Below are 14,273 nucleotides of genomic sequence, written 5' to 3'. Positions count from 1 at the left end.
CAGAATATACAAAGCTGGGGGAGTGGTAACTAAAATAATGAATGATGAGTCAGAATCCAAACAAAAAAACTCAAGATACTAGAGCACTGGGCTGAAGTTAATGAGATGAAACTCAGTAGGAATAAATGTCGAGTCTTGAGTTGGATATAAAAAAAAACACTACTTCAAAAGGAGAAGACAGGGGAGGCCCTGGATAGATTGTGGTTGTTCTGAAAAAGATCAGAGAGTTTAGTGCACTGTAAGCTCAATCTGAGTCAACAGTGTGATGGGGCAGCCAAGCAGGCTGCATCAGGAGGGGGATGGCTTCTAGGAACAGGGATGTGATAGTCCTGCTGTCTTCTGTCCAATGCACACCTCACCTGGAGTACTGTCTTCAGTTCCAGGTACCCAGGTTTAAGAAGGATATTGCTTGCTTAGTATATATTTGTTTGCATGTTGCCTCCCCCGTTAGATGTAAGTTCCTTAAAGGCAGTTTTGTCTTGTCTTTTGCCTCTTTTTGTATCCCCAGCACTTAGCACAGTTCCTGGCACAGAGTAGTCACTTAATAAATGTTGACTGATTGATTAATACGCTAGAGAGTGTCCATAGGAGGGCAGCCACAACAAGGATGGTGAATGGCCTTGAGTCTATGTCAGATAAAGATCAGTTGAAGGACTTAGGTGTATTTAACTTGAAGGATCCACAGTTTCACCATTGGGTTATTATTTTTTTTTAAACCAAGAAACAAAAAGTTTGTACCCATCTTTCCTTGTTCAGGTTTATGAGTGATCACCCTAATATTTCAGCTGTAATTTTAGGCAGTGAGGAAGGATCATGACAGTTATCAGCTTTGAATTGTTTGTACTTCATCTAACACTTCACCTTTGAGGTTAAGATCATAATTGCTATGATTTGCACATGAGTCAGATTCTTCTGATTGATACACACACACACACACACACACTCTCTCTCTCTCTCTCTCTCTCTCTCTCTCTCTCTCTCTCTCTCTCTCTCTCTCTCTCCTTCTCTTGACTTCTCCAGTAAGATTAGGTCATAAATTTGAGCAGTACAGGATTTGTATTTTGTAATTCAGTCTAAAGCATCACACTAGATTCACTGAAACTTAAAGATTATACTGGGTTTTCATTTTCTGTTGAAAAACTTTTAAGGCAATCTGTTTGTAAAGTTATGTCTGAGTAAAATTAGCCATATGTCTGTCTTGTTGGCACTTTGTGACATTCTCCATCATTTTTTCATCTTTTCTTGTAAGCAGTTCCCATTTTTTTAATCAGTTGAGTAGGAAATCCATTACTATAATAGTTTACAGAAATAACAGCTTTCGCAGCAATGGGCCACCTGGTAGCTCCCTAGTTTAACTAATTATTCTTTCTAACTAGCTCATTTGTTTCTATCTTTTGAAACAGTACATGTGTTAAGATATTATTCTTCCTCTCCCTTGAGAGGTGTTGGAATAATCACAGTTTTGCCTAACTTTAAAAAAAAATTACAAAAGTGGGTATTGTGGTTGTTATGAGGGTTATGTAAAAAACCTCAAATACACTAATAAAGCATTTAACCAAAATAAGAGTATATATGTTAAATGTTGGCCTCCATTGGCAAAGCCCTGCTTGCCCAGCCCTGGTTATGGCTCTGGATAATACTGTTACAGACTGTGATCTCTCCACGCCTCTTTACCCCAGGTGATCATGGTTTGCGTCTTTATGTAAAAAAAAGATTCTGCAAAAAGGATATACTCTGTGTAGAGCTAAGCCTTCTTCTGGATCTCTTAATCTTTTGTGGAGGGTGATACAACCCTCTGGCTGACTTACATAACTAGGACTTGCCAGGTTGCATGCCCTCCCTACATGACTAGGCTCCCTCCTTTCCTGGCCTTACATGTTCCTGATGGTGGCAGAAAGGAAATGTGGAAAGAGTACTGGATATCCAAAGCATTTCTGCTCTGCTTCTCTGGGCCCCAGGTTCCTCATCAGTAAAATAAAGGAGTTAGGTTAAATGGCCCCTGACATCCCTTCACACTCTAAATATCATGATTCTCTGTCTTTTGTGATTTGACAATATGATAAACATAGTATTCTTCCTGTTTTACAAATAGGAAACTGAGATTCAGAGAAGTTAAATAATTTGCCCATGATCCCATGATTAATAAATAGCACAGCCAAGACTTAGACCCAGATCCTTTGTTTCCAGTTATTCTGAGTGAATCTATATGTACATGTTCATTTATGTGTAGTATATCTACCTGTTTGTACAAAGTGTAAGTGTATTTCTGCTGTTTTATTTATATATGTATGTCTGTATAGTTTCTCTGTTTATGTATCTATATGTAATATGTTGATGTGTGTTGGGGATGAGGGGACAATTCCAAAACAGAGGAGGAGAGAGAAAACAGGCGCACAAACAGCAGAATGTATTTTAGCCTTTTTTCTAAGACTAAAGTCAAGAGGTTTCCCAATAAGTCTCTCTGAGAAGGTGGTGTTCCACAGTCCCTACTTCTTAATGCCAGGCTATACCTGGTGGGAAGCAGCCCCAGAAGGCTGTGGGCAAGAGTATTGTTCCCAGGGCTAAAGGGCTATAAAGAGCCATCACAGTGCCCAGAAAGGGAAGTTGTAAATTTTAGGGGCTGACAAGATGGCCCTGAGCCAAACACAGAAGTAGGGAGGAGGCCCCGGGCAGGGCTGCCACAAGGTATCCCCTGAGCCTTTCCTGGGGAAGTAGAGAAGAGAAGGTTCCCAGGAGTTTGAAAATATGCTTTCTCATAATCCTACCTGTCCCCTTCACCACCCCTATGCCCCAACTGGCACCTTGCCATAGGGCACCAAGGCCCAGGGAGAGGCCATTGGAGCACTGAATGTTGTGTTGGGCAGAAATACTGGAAAACAGCAGGGGTTGTGCTGAGGCTTCAGGGAGACATGGAGTGAGCCTAAAATCTAGTCTTTAATGCTTCTTTTGTGCCTACCCCTGTGCTACAGAGGCCATAGGAGAACAAACAAGAAGAAAAGAGGGCCCTGCCCTCATGGAGGGAGTGTACCCAACTGGGGGAAACAAGACTCAAACAAATGAAATGATGAATAATAACACATATCTATAGTGCTTTTCAGTTTACAAATCATTTCCCTCACAACAGCCCTGTGAGCTAGGTGACACAAGCATTGTGCCTCTTTCTAGAAGAGAAAAATGAAGCTCAGAGGTGAAGTAACCTGCCCCATGGGCACACAGCTGTCAAATGGCAGAAGGACTCAAAGCCAGGCCTTCTGACTCAGCGTCCTGGGCTCTTTCCATGGTGAATACAAGACAGCATACAACCAAGTGTTGAGGACAAGAAACCAAGTTGTGCAAAACGTCAAAGAATGAATGTGATATGTCAATCAAGAAAGTTAATTCATTCTCAGGCTGTGCTGAAAAAATACAGCATTTAAGACTAGAGAGGTGGAGGCCTTCTACCCTGGTCAGACCACATCTGAAGTATTATGTGCACTTCCTGGCACCATCTATAAGGAAGGACACTGATAAACTGGGGAGCATCCAGAAAAGGGCAGCTAGGATGGGGAAGGGCCATTGAGGTCATGCCGTACGAGGATCAGTTGAAAAAACTGGATATGTATGTTTAGCCTAGAAGAGAAGACTTAGGGGGGAGTGGGGGGAAGGGAGGAGAGAGGTGGACATGATAGCCATTGTGGACTGTTTCCAGTCTGTCAAGAAGAAGAGGGGTGAGACTCAGTCTGCTTGGCTGTAAAAGGGCCGAGGAGCAGTTGGTGGAGATTGTAGAGGCAGTTTGTAGTCTGTATGTAAGGAACACAAACTATACAGTTAGGACTCTACAAAAGTGGAATGGGCTAATTTAGGAGATAGTGGGTTTCCCCACACTAGACATATTCAACACACTTGTTGAATATATTGTGAAGGGGATTCTTGTTCAGGTACAGATTGGACTAGATAACCTCAGAGACCCCTTCCAATTCTGGATTCTGTGGTTCTGTGAGAATTATGATATGCAGACTCTTTAACAGGAAAGGACCTTAGAAGTCTTCTAGTTTAACCCTTAAGTTACGAACATGGCACATTCACGGTAGAATGTCAAGATCTGGCTGAAGTAGAGTGGATATTTGGTGGTACATAAAAACTGTACATAAAAATACTGATGATTTGTGTGAGTTTATTTTATATCCTGCAACTTTGCTTAAGTTATTGTTTCAATTAATTTTTAGTTTGCTCTTTGGTGTTCTCACATAGATTGTTATATAATCTGGTTTAGGTATCTAGGCCATGTTTGTATCATAGAAGGAGTTTGCTATAGGTAGCATTTCTAGCACTATAACAAATAATAGTGGTGGATAATGGATATTCTGGCTTTACCCTTAATTTTACTGAAAAGGCTTCTAGCCTTTCTCCATTACATATAATGTTATTTCATGGTTTTAGATAGAAATGATATACCAAATTAAAGAAAAGTCCATTTATTTTTATGCTTTTTAGGATTTTTTAACATAAATCAGTGTTGAAATTTTGTCAAAAGTTTTTTTTTCAGCATTTATTGGTATAACCATGTGGTTTTTATTATTTTTGTTAATATCATTATGTTTATAGTTTTGTTTATATTAAACCAATCCTGCATTCCTTGTATAAATACAATCTGGTCCTGGTATTTTGGTCTCTTTGCAAATATTCTGTTTAATATTTTTGTGCCAATATTTGTGAAAGATATTGATCTATAGTTTTCTTTCTCTGCTTTGTTTCTCCAGTTTAGGTATCTAGAACCTATTATATCATATAAAGAGTTTGATAGGATCCTCTTTTTTCCTAACAGGTTTTTTTTTCTTCAAATAGTTTATATAATATTGGAATTAATCATTCTTTGAATATTTGACAGAATTCATCTGCTAGTCTGTCCATCTTGGGTTTGGGGTTTGGGATTTTTTTTTGTAGGAGGGAATGTATTTTTAGCTTTTTCAATTTCTCTTTCACTAATTATGTTATTTAAATTCTCTTCCTTATTTTTTAATCTAGGTAGTTTACATTTTTTGCAAGTATTTATCTGTTTTATCTAAGTTTTTAGTTTTGTGGGCATATAATTGGGTGTAGTTGTTTCTGATAGTTTCCTTTATTTGCTGTAAATACTCCTTTTTCATTTCTTTATACTGACAGTTGTTTCCCTCTCTTTTTTAAAATCAGACTGGTTATTTTATTCCTTTTTTTAAACTCCTAGTTTTATTTTTCAATTCAATGGAGCTTTTTGCTTTTAGTTTTGTTAATCTCTTAATTGATTTTCAGAATTTCTAATTTGGTATTTAGTTGGGTTTCTAAAATTTGTTGCTTTTCCCGTTTTTTGGTTGCCTTCCCGACTTACTGATCTGCTTTTTTCTCTTTTGTTGATGAAAGTGTTTAGAAATGTACATTTTCCCATAAGGATTGCTTTGGCCTCATCCCAAAGTTTTGTATGTTGTTTCATTGGTATCATTTTCTTTGATGAAATCTATTACTTTTATGTTTTCTTCTTTGACTCATTCTAACTAACATGGGATTCAGTTATTTAGGGTAGGTCAAAAACAAGCATAGAAATAATAGATATAGGTTTAGGATTAAATTATTTATTCTTTAATTGATTTTAATCCTTTCTGCAAAAGTCCTTTATTGTTTATAATTTTTGTTCAGTAGTGGCCAGTAAAGGGTGTGTTTAATATTTCTGCTTTCCTGCATTTGTTTATGATGCTTTTATGCCCTAATATAGTCATTTTTTGTAAATATGGCATACATTGCTGAGAAACATGTAATACTCCTTTCTATTCCCATTCAGTAATTGTCAGAGATCTTTGAAACCTAACTTTCCTAAAATTCTCTTCAGATCTTTGACATCTTATCACTTGTCTGGGTAATTTTGTTATTTCTTGAAATATGCTATCCAGGCTTATTTTTTTGCCATCATTTTTAGGTAGTCTGATGATTCTTTTATTATTTCTTCTTGACCTCTTTTTCCAGGTCAGTTGTTCTTGATAGTATATAGCTTACATTTTCTAAAATCTTTTGATTTTGTTTTAATATTCATTTTTGTCTTATAGAATCATTGCTTTCTGTTTAACCCATTGTAATTTTTAGAGAATCTGTTTCTTGGATAAGGTTTACCACTTTCTCTTATAAGCTATTAATTCTCCTTCCCATCTTTTTCATCATACCTGTCACTTCATTTAAAATGACATTTTATATCTCTGGTTTCATTTGATCCAGGCTCCCCTCTAGTGTTTATAGCCATGCCCATTCTTTTTTCTAACTCATTACTTGAACTTATTGTAATGTTTCTCTCTTCTTCTATTTATTTTTATTTATTATTATTATTACTTTTTAGGCAATTGTGGTTAAGTGACTTGCCGAAGGTCACACAGCTAGTAAATGTCAAGTGTTTGGTCTGAGGCCAGATTTGAACTCAGTTACTCCTGACTTCAGGGCCGGTGCTCTATCCACTGTGCCACCTAGCTGCCCTGGAGGTGCCTTCTGTCTTCTAGATTTACCTCCTGGGTATCTCTCAATCCATGGTATTTCTTCATTGTGTTTGGCATTTTATTCTGTTTAATCATATCTCTAGCCTTAGTTTCTAAGTTGGGACTTTGGGCTTAAATCAGACTCTGATCCTTCCCATACTCTTGCAAAGTAGGAAGACACTGCTTAATCTTGGATGTGGTAGCTAAGACCAGTCCTTACCCTATGCAGGAATCCCTGGGTTTGAGCTTTGTCTCGAGGTGGCCCCACTTGGATTTTGGCCTCAGCCCCTTTTCTGTCACCTTCTCCATGCCCAGTTTTGAATCCAGAGCTGGCTCCATCTTTCACTGTAACCCTGACAGGACTCAGCCAGATATTATCAATTAGCTGGTTGCAGGCCTCCTACAAGACTCCTAGTGACTTGCCTTTCAGGTGATTGCCTGGCCCTTTGTCCTGCAGAAGCTCCTCCTGTGGTTCTGGTGTAGGCAACGGGCTGACCCTGTCCCCTGTTGTGACTCCAGACTGCTTGTGTCTGTGCCTTCCACCTCCCCTGGCCTGTTTTTGCTCAGAACCTTGGCAGGTTTTTGACAGTCCTGGACTGGATGAAGGAGCTTATAACTGCTCCTTTTTTGTTTATTTCTCATTGTTCAGCCACATTATAGAGCTTTACTGGAGGATTTTGTTTTTTTGTTTTTGGAGGGGTGGGGGTGGGGAGATATGGGCTCCCAAGTATTCTCATGATGCCAATTTAGCGGGAATTCTAGAGGATGTGTCTGGGAGAATGATGGGAGATCAAATTTGGTAGAGCAATTATTCCAGCTAACTCAACTCTCCAAATCTCAGCAGCCCTAAAGGACTTTCTCCTGGAGTTGGAGAGTATACATTCTTATTTGGCTATTGTCCCCCTGACAAGTCCAAATCACTTGTGCCTGTAATTTTAAGGATCGGAAGGGTTTTAACCATGGGTCCCTTAACTCCTACAGGGCTCTGTTAGGGGCAGACAAGAATTAGCATTTCAGGGGCAGATTTTGCCCACTACCGAGCCCATTCATTTGTTCACTAAACATTTATAAAAATCCCTGCTCCATGCAAATTAGTTGAGTGGATATAGACCCTCTGACACTTATTAACCTAGTTAATAAGTGGAAAAGTCACGATTTCTTTGTGCCTCAGGGAACACTCCAGGGCTGGTTTTAGAGGGATTACAGTTTGCATTTGTGGAGGGAGTTCCCACATCTGAAATTCCCCACAATGATGAAATAGCAGGTCATTCATATTTATGTATGCACAATGTAATATGCTTTGTACTAAAGAAGATAAAAAGATGAATAAGGTATGATCTCTCCTCTCAAATGACTTTATGGTCTAGGAAGGGAAGAAAATACACACACACACACACACACACACACACACACACACACACACACGGTATGTTGACCCATGGAAAATAGTACTCCTTGGCTGAACCCAGGGAGTCCCTTTCTCTCAGTAACTATACCTTTTTGCTTTTTTATAGGTCTCTGATCCCACTGCTAGATGCGGACTCTGGGCTCCTAATCCTAGGTGGAAAGGTGAGTGAGAATCATAGACTCTTTAGGTTAAAAGGCACCTTAGAATTCATTTACTGCAAATCCTATGTAAAACATGAATAGCATGTCAGAGAGGTTTGACTTGAGTGAAAGGTTACATGTTGAAGAAGATAATGCTGGGCAATGGTTTCCCAATCAGTCAACATGTATTAAGCACTATCCTTAATACACTGTGTGCCCGGCATTGTGCTAAGCACTAGGGATACAAAAAGAGGCAAAAGACAGCCATGGCCCTCAAAGAGCTTACAATCAGGAGAGACAACATACAAATATATACAAAGCAAGAATATACAGGATAAAAAGGAATTAACAGAAAGAAGGTGCAAGAATTAAGAGGGTTGAAGAAATCTTTCACTAAAAGAAGAGGTGTTAAATTGGGACTTAAAGGAAGCTAGGGAAGTTAGTAGGCAGAGTGGAGGAGGAAGAACATTCTAGGCATGGGGGACAGACAGAGAAAATTCGTGGAGCCAAGAGATAGAGTTTCTTGTTCGTGAAAACAGCTGGAAGGCCAGTGTCACCGGATGGAAGAGTATGTGTTGAGGAGTAAAATGTAAGAAGACTGGGAAGGCAGGAGGTGGCTAGTTTATAAAGGACTTCAAATGACAAACAGAACATTTTGTATTTGCTCCTAGAGGCAATAAGAAGCTACTGGAGTTCGTTGAGTAGCTGTCACCCTGAGCTTTAGGAAAATCATTTTCGTGGCTTAATGGAGGATGGATTGAAGTGGGGAGAGGCTTGAGGCAGGGAAACCCACCAGCAGGCTAGTGCAGTAATCCAAGTGTGAGGTGATGGGGTGATGGCAGGGTCAGAGAAGGGGGCTTATTCCAGTTGCAGAGATAAATTGGCAGGCTTTGGCAAATGCTTGGATATGGGGAGTGAGAGATAGTGAAGAATCCAGGTTGACTTTCAGCTTGTGAGCCCAAGGGCCTGGGGGCATGGTGGTATCCTCTACAGTAAAAGGAAAGAAAGGTGGGAGGGGAAGAAGGTTTAGAGGGAAAGATGATGAATGTTATTTTGGATATGTTGAATTTAAAATGACTACCAGACATCCAGTCCTGATGTCTGAAAGGCAGTTGGAGATGCAAGATTGGAGGTCAGCAAAGAGTTTCCGTTGGGAGAGGAGGACTTGAGAATCATTTGCGTGGAGACAGTAATTAAATCCATCCCAGACAAAATGTTTTGGCCCCCAACAACTTACCCTTACTAGGAAGGGATCACTTCCCTTTCATGCCTACACACACATCCTAGACTGCCCGAAGGGCTCTCCCTATTACTTAGGATTCTGGGGGCCTCCATCGAGGTCCCTGGCCCATAAAACCCTTTGGGAGGTATTATGGGCCAGAATCAGTGGGTGGGTAGCTGGGAAGGTGAAGGACTAAGAGGTCAAGGGTTCAGGAGCTATGGGGCCATGTTGCAGGGTGAGAATCTGATATACTGCTATGAAGTGTCACTGCAACAGGCCACACTGACCCAAGGTAAGTGCCCTTCCCCTTCAGTCTTTCTCCCTTTCCCACTGCCCCACGTTCCCTTTCCCTCCCTGTTCTTGACTTTCAGTCCCTTCCTACCTTGATCTCCCTCCCCATAGCCCTGTCCTTCCCATATCCCTGGATTAGACCATGACCCATGCCTGGGCACCTTCCAGTGAACCAGTGTGTCCTAGAGACCAAGTGCCGGGGAATGGCCCTGGTACCTCGTCGGGCGCTGGCTGTCTTGGCTTGTGAGGTGCTTCGGGTGCTGCAGCTCAGTGAGAGTGCCATCATGCCCATCAGCTATGTTGTGCCCCGAAAGGTAAGGAGGCCTCAGGCTGCATTATGCCCCTCAAACTTCTCCACTGGGAAGAGATGGGAATAGGGGAGACCTCTTATTGGGAACTGGGAGGAAAGAATTCCCTGGGATCAGGCAGAAGCAGGCTGGAACATTAGTGTGAAATTTTAATGGCTGAATGCTCATTTGTCCTGCCAGGCTGTAGAATTCCATGAAGACTTGTTTTCTGATGCTGTGGGCAGTGTGCCTGCCACCACTGCCCAGGGCTGGTGGGCTGGAGACAACCAGCAGGTGAGCTGTTAACCCAGAAGCTTGGGGCTCTTTCAGACACAATCTTGCTCCCTTCTACCTTGTACAGCTTGAGATAGCTGTCCCCTTTCCAGACTTCCCTTTGTAGGGAACTAGGGAAGCACCTGAGAGGGTGTTCCTGGGCATGAAGGCATGCCTGCTTAAAGGGACTGGGGAAGAGAGCTTTTATTTTTACACACCTATGCTCATCCTGATCCCATGGCCAGTGCTTTTTTCTGTGCCCTGGCCACATGGTATAGTCTCATGCTCTCCAGCATCCTGGAGCTCTGGTCTTGATGCGTCCCACACCCCTACCCCACCCCACCTCCCTTCATGGGCCCAGCCCATGATTTCACTCTCCGGCACCCTTTACACAGGTCCAGAGGATTAGTCTGAATCCTGCCCACCAGCCTCATGCTAGCTTCATTTCCTGCCTGGTGCCCACAGAACTTTCTTCTCCTACTGCCGCCCAGCTTCAGGAGGTGCCAGTGGGTGACACAGACCCAAGTGTAAGTGCTACTCACTTCCCCTGACTAGGCAATAGAACTTGAAAAAGACAGGACCTGGCACTTAAATAAGCCCGAACCCAAACAGTCAAGGGCCAAAAGCCAAGGGATGAGGGGCAAATTGTGTCCTGCATCCTGAGGAGTGTCTGGGTATAGCCCACATCCTAGGTCAGGAGTGCAGGACTCCAGAGTTCTTTCTGGTTTGCCTCCATGTTCATTGAAACTGTGCCTGGTCATGTTTTGAACTGACTTTGAGGACTGATCCATACTGAACAGGTAATGAGGGACCCCTGTTTTTCACTCGCAGGGGTGAAAGCCAGCAGCCTTCTGACCCGAGCCTGTTTTCCTCTCTCCTCTAGGAGGGCAGCTTCTCCTCCCCACCTAGCTCTCTCACCTCCCCCTCCACCCCTTCTAGTCTGGGCCGCTCACTCTCTAGCACCAGTGGCATTGGCACCAGCTCCTCCCAGAGGTCACTGCAGAGCCTCCTGGGTAAGTTGGGATTGGGAAACACTGACAGCTCCTTGAGCAAGAAAGGAGTGTTAGAAGAGTATCTGTAAACCACCTAGAGCCAGACCATCCATCTGTGACCTGGCCATCACCCTGGAGCTTGACTCCCTGCTGTCCAGCTGCCTACCTTGTAGGCATCCATTCCTTGGGCACGTTGTGCCTTCATGCTGTTCTTGTGGGATGCGGAAAGTCAGTTGGCCTGGCCATGAGCAAGCAACCCATTGTCATATCTTCCAAGGTGTTTTTAGTTCTATTTTCTCATTTATTCCTCATGACACCTCTTTGAGGGAAAAAGATACAACAGGTAGTATTCCCCGACTTGACAGAAGAAACTGAGACTCAGAAAGTGAACCATTTCTATCCTAGGTGACACAAATTAGTGACTAAGCTGAGATATGAACTCAGACTTCTGGGGTCCATTGTTCTTTCCAGACCAGGCTCAGAGGTACCTGAAGAAAAGATCCCAATCTGGGAGGCCTAGAGTAGGAGAGCTGTCCCAAGAGGATGCATTTTATTTGTTGAAAGAGTTTTTAATATGTTTCTTTATACCCCCTTGCTACCCTCCCAATTTTTCTCCCCCTTTCCCTTAGGCCCTAGTTCCAAGTTCCGCCATGCCCAGGGTACTGTGCTCCATCGTGATACCCACATCACCAATCTCAAGGGACTCAACCTCACCACACCTGGGGAGAGTGATGGGTTCTGTGCCAATCGCCTCCATGTGGCTGTGCCCCTGCTGAGCACAGGTGGGCAGGTGGCCATTCTGGAGGTGAGGAGCTATGAGAAAGAAATCATCTGGCTTTGGTTTTGTTACTACTTAGCGCTCCTTTCATTTCTCTCCAGCTAACCCACAGAGCCTAGAGCCAGCTGCAGGGCAAATCCCTAGGGTGAGAATTAGTCCCAGGCTAATAGGAAGTAGGAAGTAGGAAGGGTTAATCTTCCGTGTCATACCCTGGGCTCCATTCCCTGTCCTTCTTCCCAGTGCCCCATACACATACATGTATCTCCCTCTACTCCCTGTCCCACAGATGCCTAGGGCCTTTCAACACTTGATCTCACCAAACATGACAGTGATTCCCTGCTCTCTGCTTCATGGCAGCAAGAGATGAGGGGGTTACTCACAGATGCTGATTCTTGCAGATTCCTTGACCAGCCAAGGTGCTGTCCCTCCCAGAAAATGATGATGTTTTATTGCAGTTCCAATGCACAAGAAGCTATTAGCAGTTACAGTAATTGGGGGAGTGGGTGGGAGGGATATCTATGGGGGGTCTTTCAGTGTCCTTTAGATATGACACTTGACTGCTAGATCATTACTTTACCTAGTGTGCCTTTAGGGAGTAACAAGCAATTGTCCCTTGTGCCAACCTCCGTGAATATCACAGTTGGGGAAACTGAAGAACCATAAGTAGGGCATGGACAGTGAGTGGGTAGTTGAGGCAGAGAACTGAGCCATCTGTGTGGTTGGGAGGATCTGGACTCTGGGATCCCATCCCAGCTCAGGTCCCTTCCCTGCTGAGCACTAGGCAGGGGCCTAAACATGCTTGCTTGGCTGTTGGCTCTGAGGGTTCAGGGTTGGAAGGACTGGAGGTGCCTTTCTTCTGCCTGGCACTTATGGACCCTGGAACACGGGGCGCCTCATATTCCAGCTGCGGAAACCTGGCCGTCTGCCTGACACTGCACTGCCCACGCTACAGAACGGGGTGCCTGTCACTGACCTCACCTGGGATCCATTTGACCTGTACCGCCTTGCTGTGGGTAAGGGAGGGTGGGGGCTCCCTGTTTGGAGCTTATCAGACAGACACTGCGCCTTGAGGCTGGTTCTCTTGTTTCCCCTGATTGTCTCTAATTACCTCCCTAGCCACCCTCTGAGCTTAGCTTATCTCTCCCTCTGCACTGGCCTTGATATGCCATAGCTGAATCCCTGGGCTCCTCCCTTGCTCCCCTGTGACCAGTCTAAATCAAACTTTTCTGTGGGTAATAGGACAAAATATGGAAGCTCAGGAGGATATGGCAAGGGGGACAGGGTTTCTGACTGGATAAGGCAGGGCTGAGCACCCTGGCTGGGTCACCTTCCCTCCTGTCCACAGCTGGGGAAGATGCCCGGATACGACTGTGGCGGGTACCCCCTGAAGGACTGCGGGAAGTTCTGACAACACCTGAGGCCATACTAACAGGTGAGACAAGGAAGATGGAGAAAAGTTTAGGAGAGGGAGGTGTGAGATGAATTAGAGGGCAAAAGGCAGGCTGCCTTAATCACATGATACTGCTTCCCTGACCTCTACTAGGCCACACAGAGAAGATCTACTCCCTGCGCTTCCACCCACTAGCATCTGATGTGTTGGCCTCATCTTCCTATGACCTGAGTGTGCGGATCTGGGACCTGCAGGCAGAGATGGAGAAGATAAGGCTTCAGGGTCATAGGGACCAGGTGGGAAGAGGTCAAAGGGTCAGACTATTAAGGGAAGGATGACAAAGTTTGGGAAAATGAGACATAAGGACCAGATGATCAGGGTCTACCATTCAGGCTGGGATAACTGTTGTTCAGTTCCCACATCATCATCCTAGTTGGGTAAAAGCAAGGGACAGCAAAGAATGTCTAGGTGGGGCAGAGCTGGAGGCATTCAGACCATCAGGATCTGGAATGTTGGTTTTGGACCCCCAAAAGGGCAAGAGCAAGCCTGTACTTCATCCCGGTGCCTCTCTTCCAGATCTTCAGCATGGCCTGGAGCCCTGATGGACAACTCTTGGCAACAGTGTGTAAAGATGGGAAGGTTCGGATCTTTGATCCCCGGCGTAGCCCAGAACCTATCCAGGTGAGGGGACAACAGGGGTTGGGGAGGATAGAGAGGTCATTGGTTCCACCCAGGTTCTGTCATGATCAACTCAAGCCAACTGGGTCATAGTAGTTAAACTCTACCTTCCAGGAGGGTCCTGGCCCTGAAGGAGGTCGAGGAGCTCGAGTGGTCTGGGTGTGTGAGGGCCGGTGTCTGCTGGTGTCCGGTTTTGATAGGTAAAGAGTCCCATTATCTTCTAAAACCTGCAACTCCCCCCAAACCCTTCTTTTGAAAAATCATCTCCTAGCTACTAATCCAGTCCCTACTGAGGCTTTCAGCCCCCGGGTCCTCCTAGTCCTGATCAAAATAATTTGAGACAC

General features: G+C 43.9%; 1 protein-coding gene across 3 annotated transcripts in view; it reads left to right on the top strand.

The window, feature by feature from the left end:
* The window catches only part of CORO7 (coronin 7), a 105,131-nt gene that overhangs the window by 86,110 nt on the left and 4,748 nt on the right, over positions 1-14,273 (top strand). For all 3 annotated transcript variants that reach the window (XM_020995490.2, XM_020995489.2, XM_020995491.2), the window contains exons 10-21: positions 7,985-8,039; positions 9,475-9,532; positions 9,700-9,845; positions 10,020-10,112; positions 10,487-10,618; positions 10,975-11,104; positions 11,713-11,888; positions 12,766-12,874; positions 13,207-13,293; positions 13,405-13,547; positions 13,828-13,932; positions 14,044-14,129. In XM_020995490.2, the coding sequence (XP_020851149.1) occupies positions 7,985-8,039; positions 9,475-9,532; positions 9,700-9,845; positions 10,020-10,112; positions 10,487-10,618; positions 10,975-11,104; positions 11,713-11,888; positions 12,766-12,874; positions 13,207-13,293; positions 13,405-13,547; positions 13,828-13,932; positions 14,044-14,129 (1,320 nt within the window). The remainder of the gene's footprint in view (positions 1-7,984; positions 8,040-9,474; positions 9,533-9,699; positions 9,846-10,019; positions 10,113-10,486; positions 10,619-10,974; positions 11,105-11,712; positions 11,889-12,765; positions 12,875-13,206; positions 13,294-13,404; positions 13,548-13,827; positions 13,933-14,043; positions 14,130-14,273) is intronic.

The sequence above is a fragment of the Phascolarctos cinereus genome, unplaced genomic scaffold, assembly GCF_003287225.1.
Source record: "Phascolarctos cinereus isolate Bilbo 61053 unplaced genomic scaffold, phaCin_HiC Scaffold_4;HRSCAF=312, whole genome shotgun sequence".
Classification (NCBI taxonomy): Eukaryota; Metazoa; Chordata; class Mammalia; order Diprotodontia; family Phascolarctidae; genus Phascolarctos; species Phascolarctos cinereus.
Note: the sequence above shows the minus strand (reverse complement) of the source record. Positions and strands in the feature narration are given on the sequence as shown.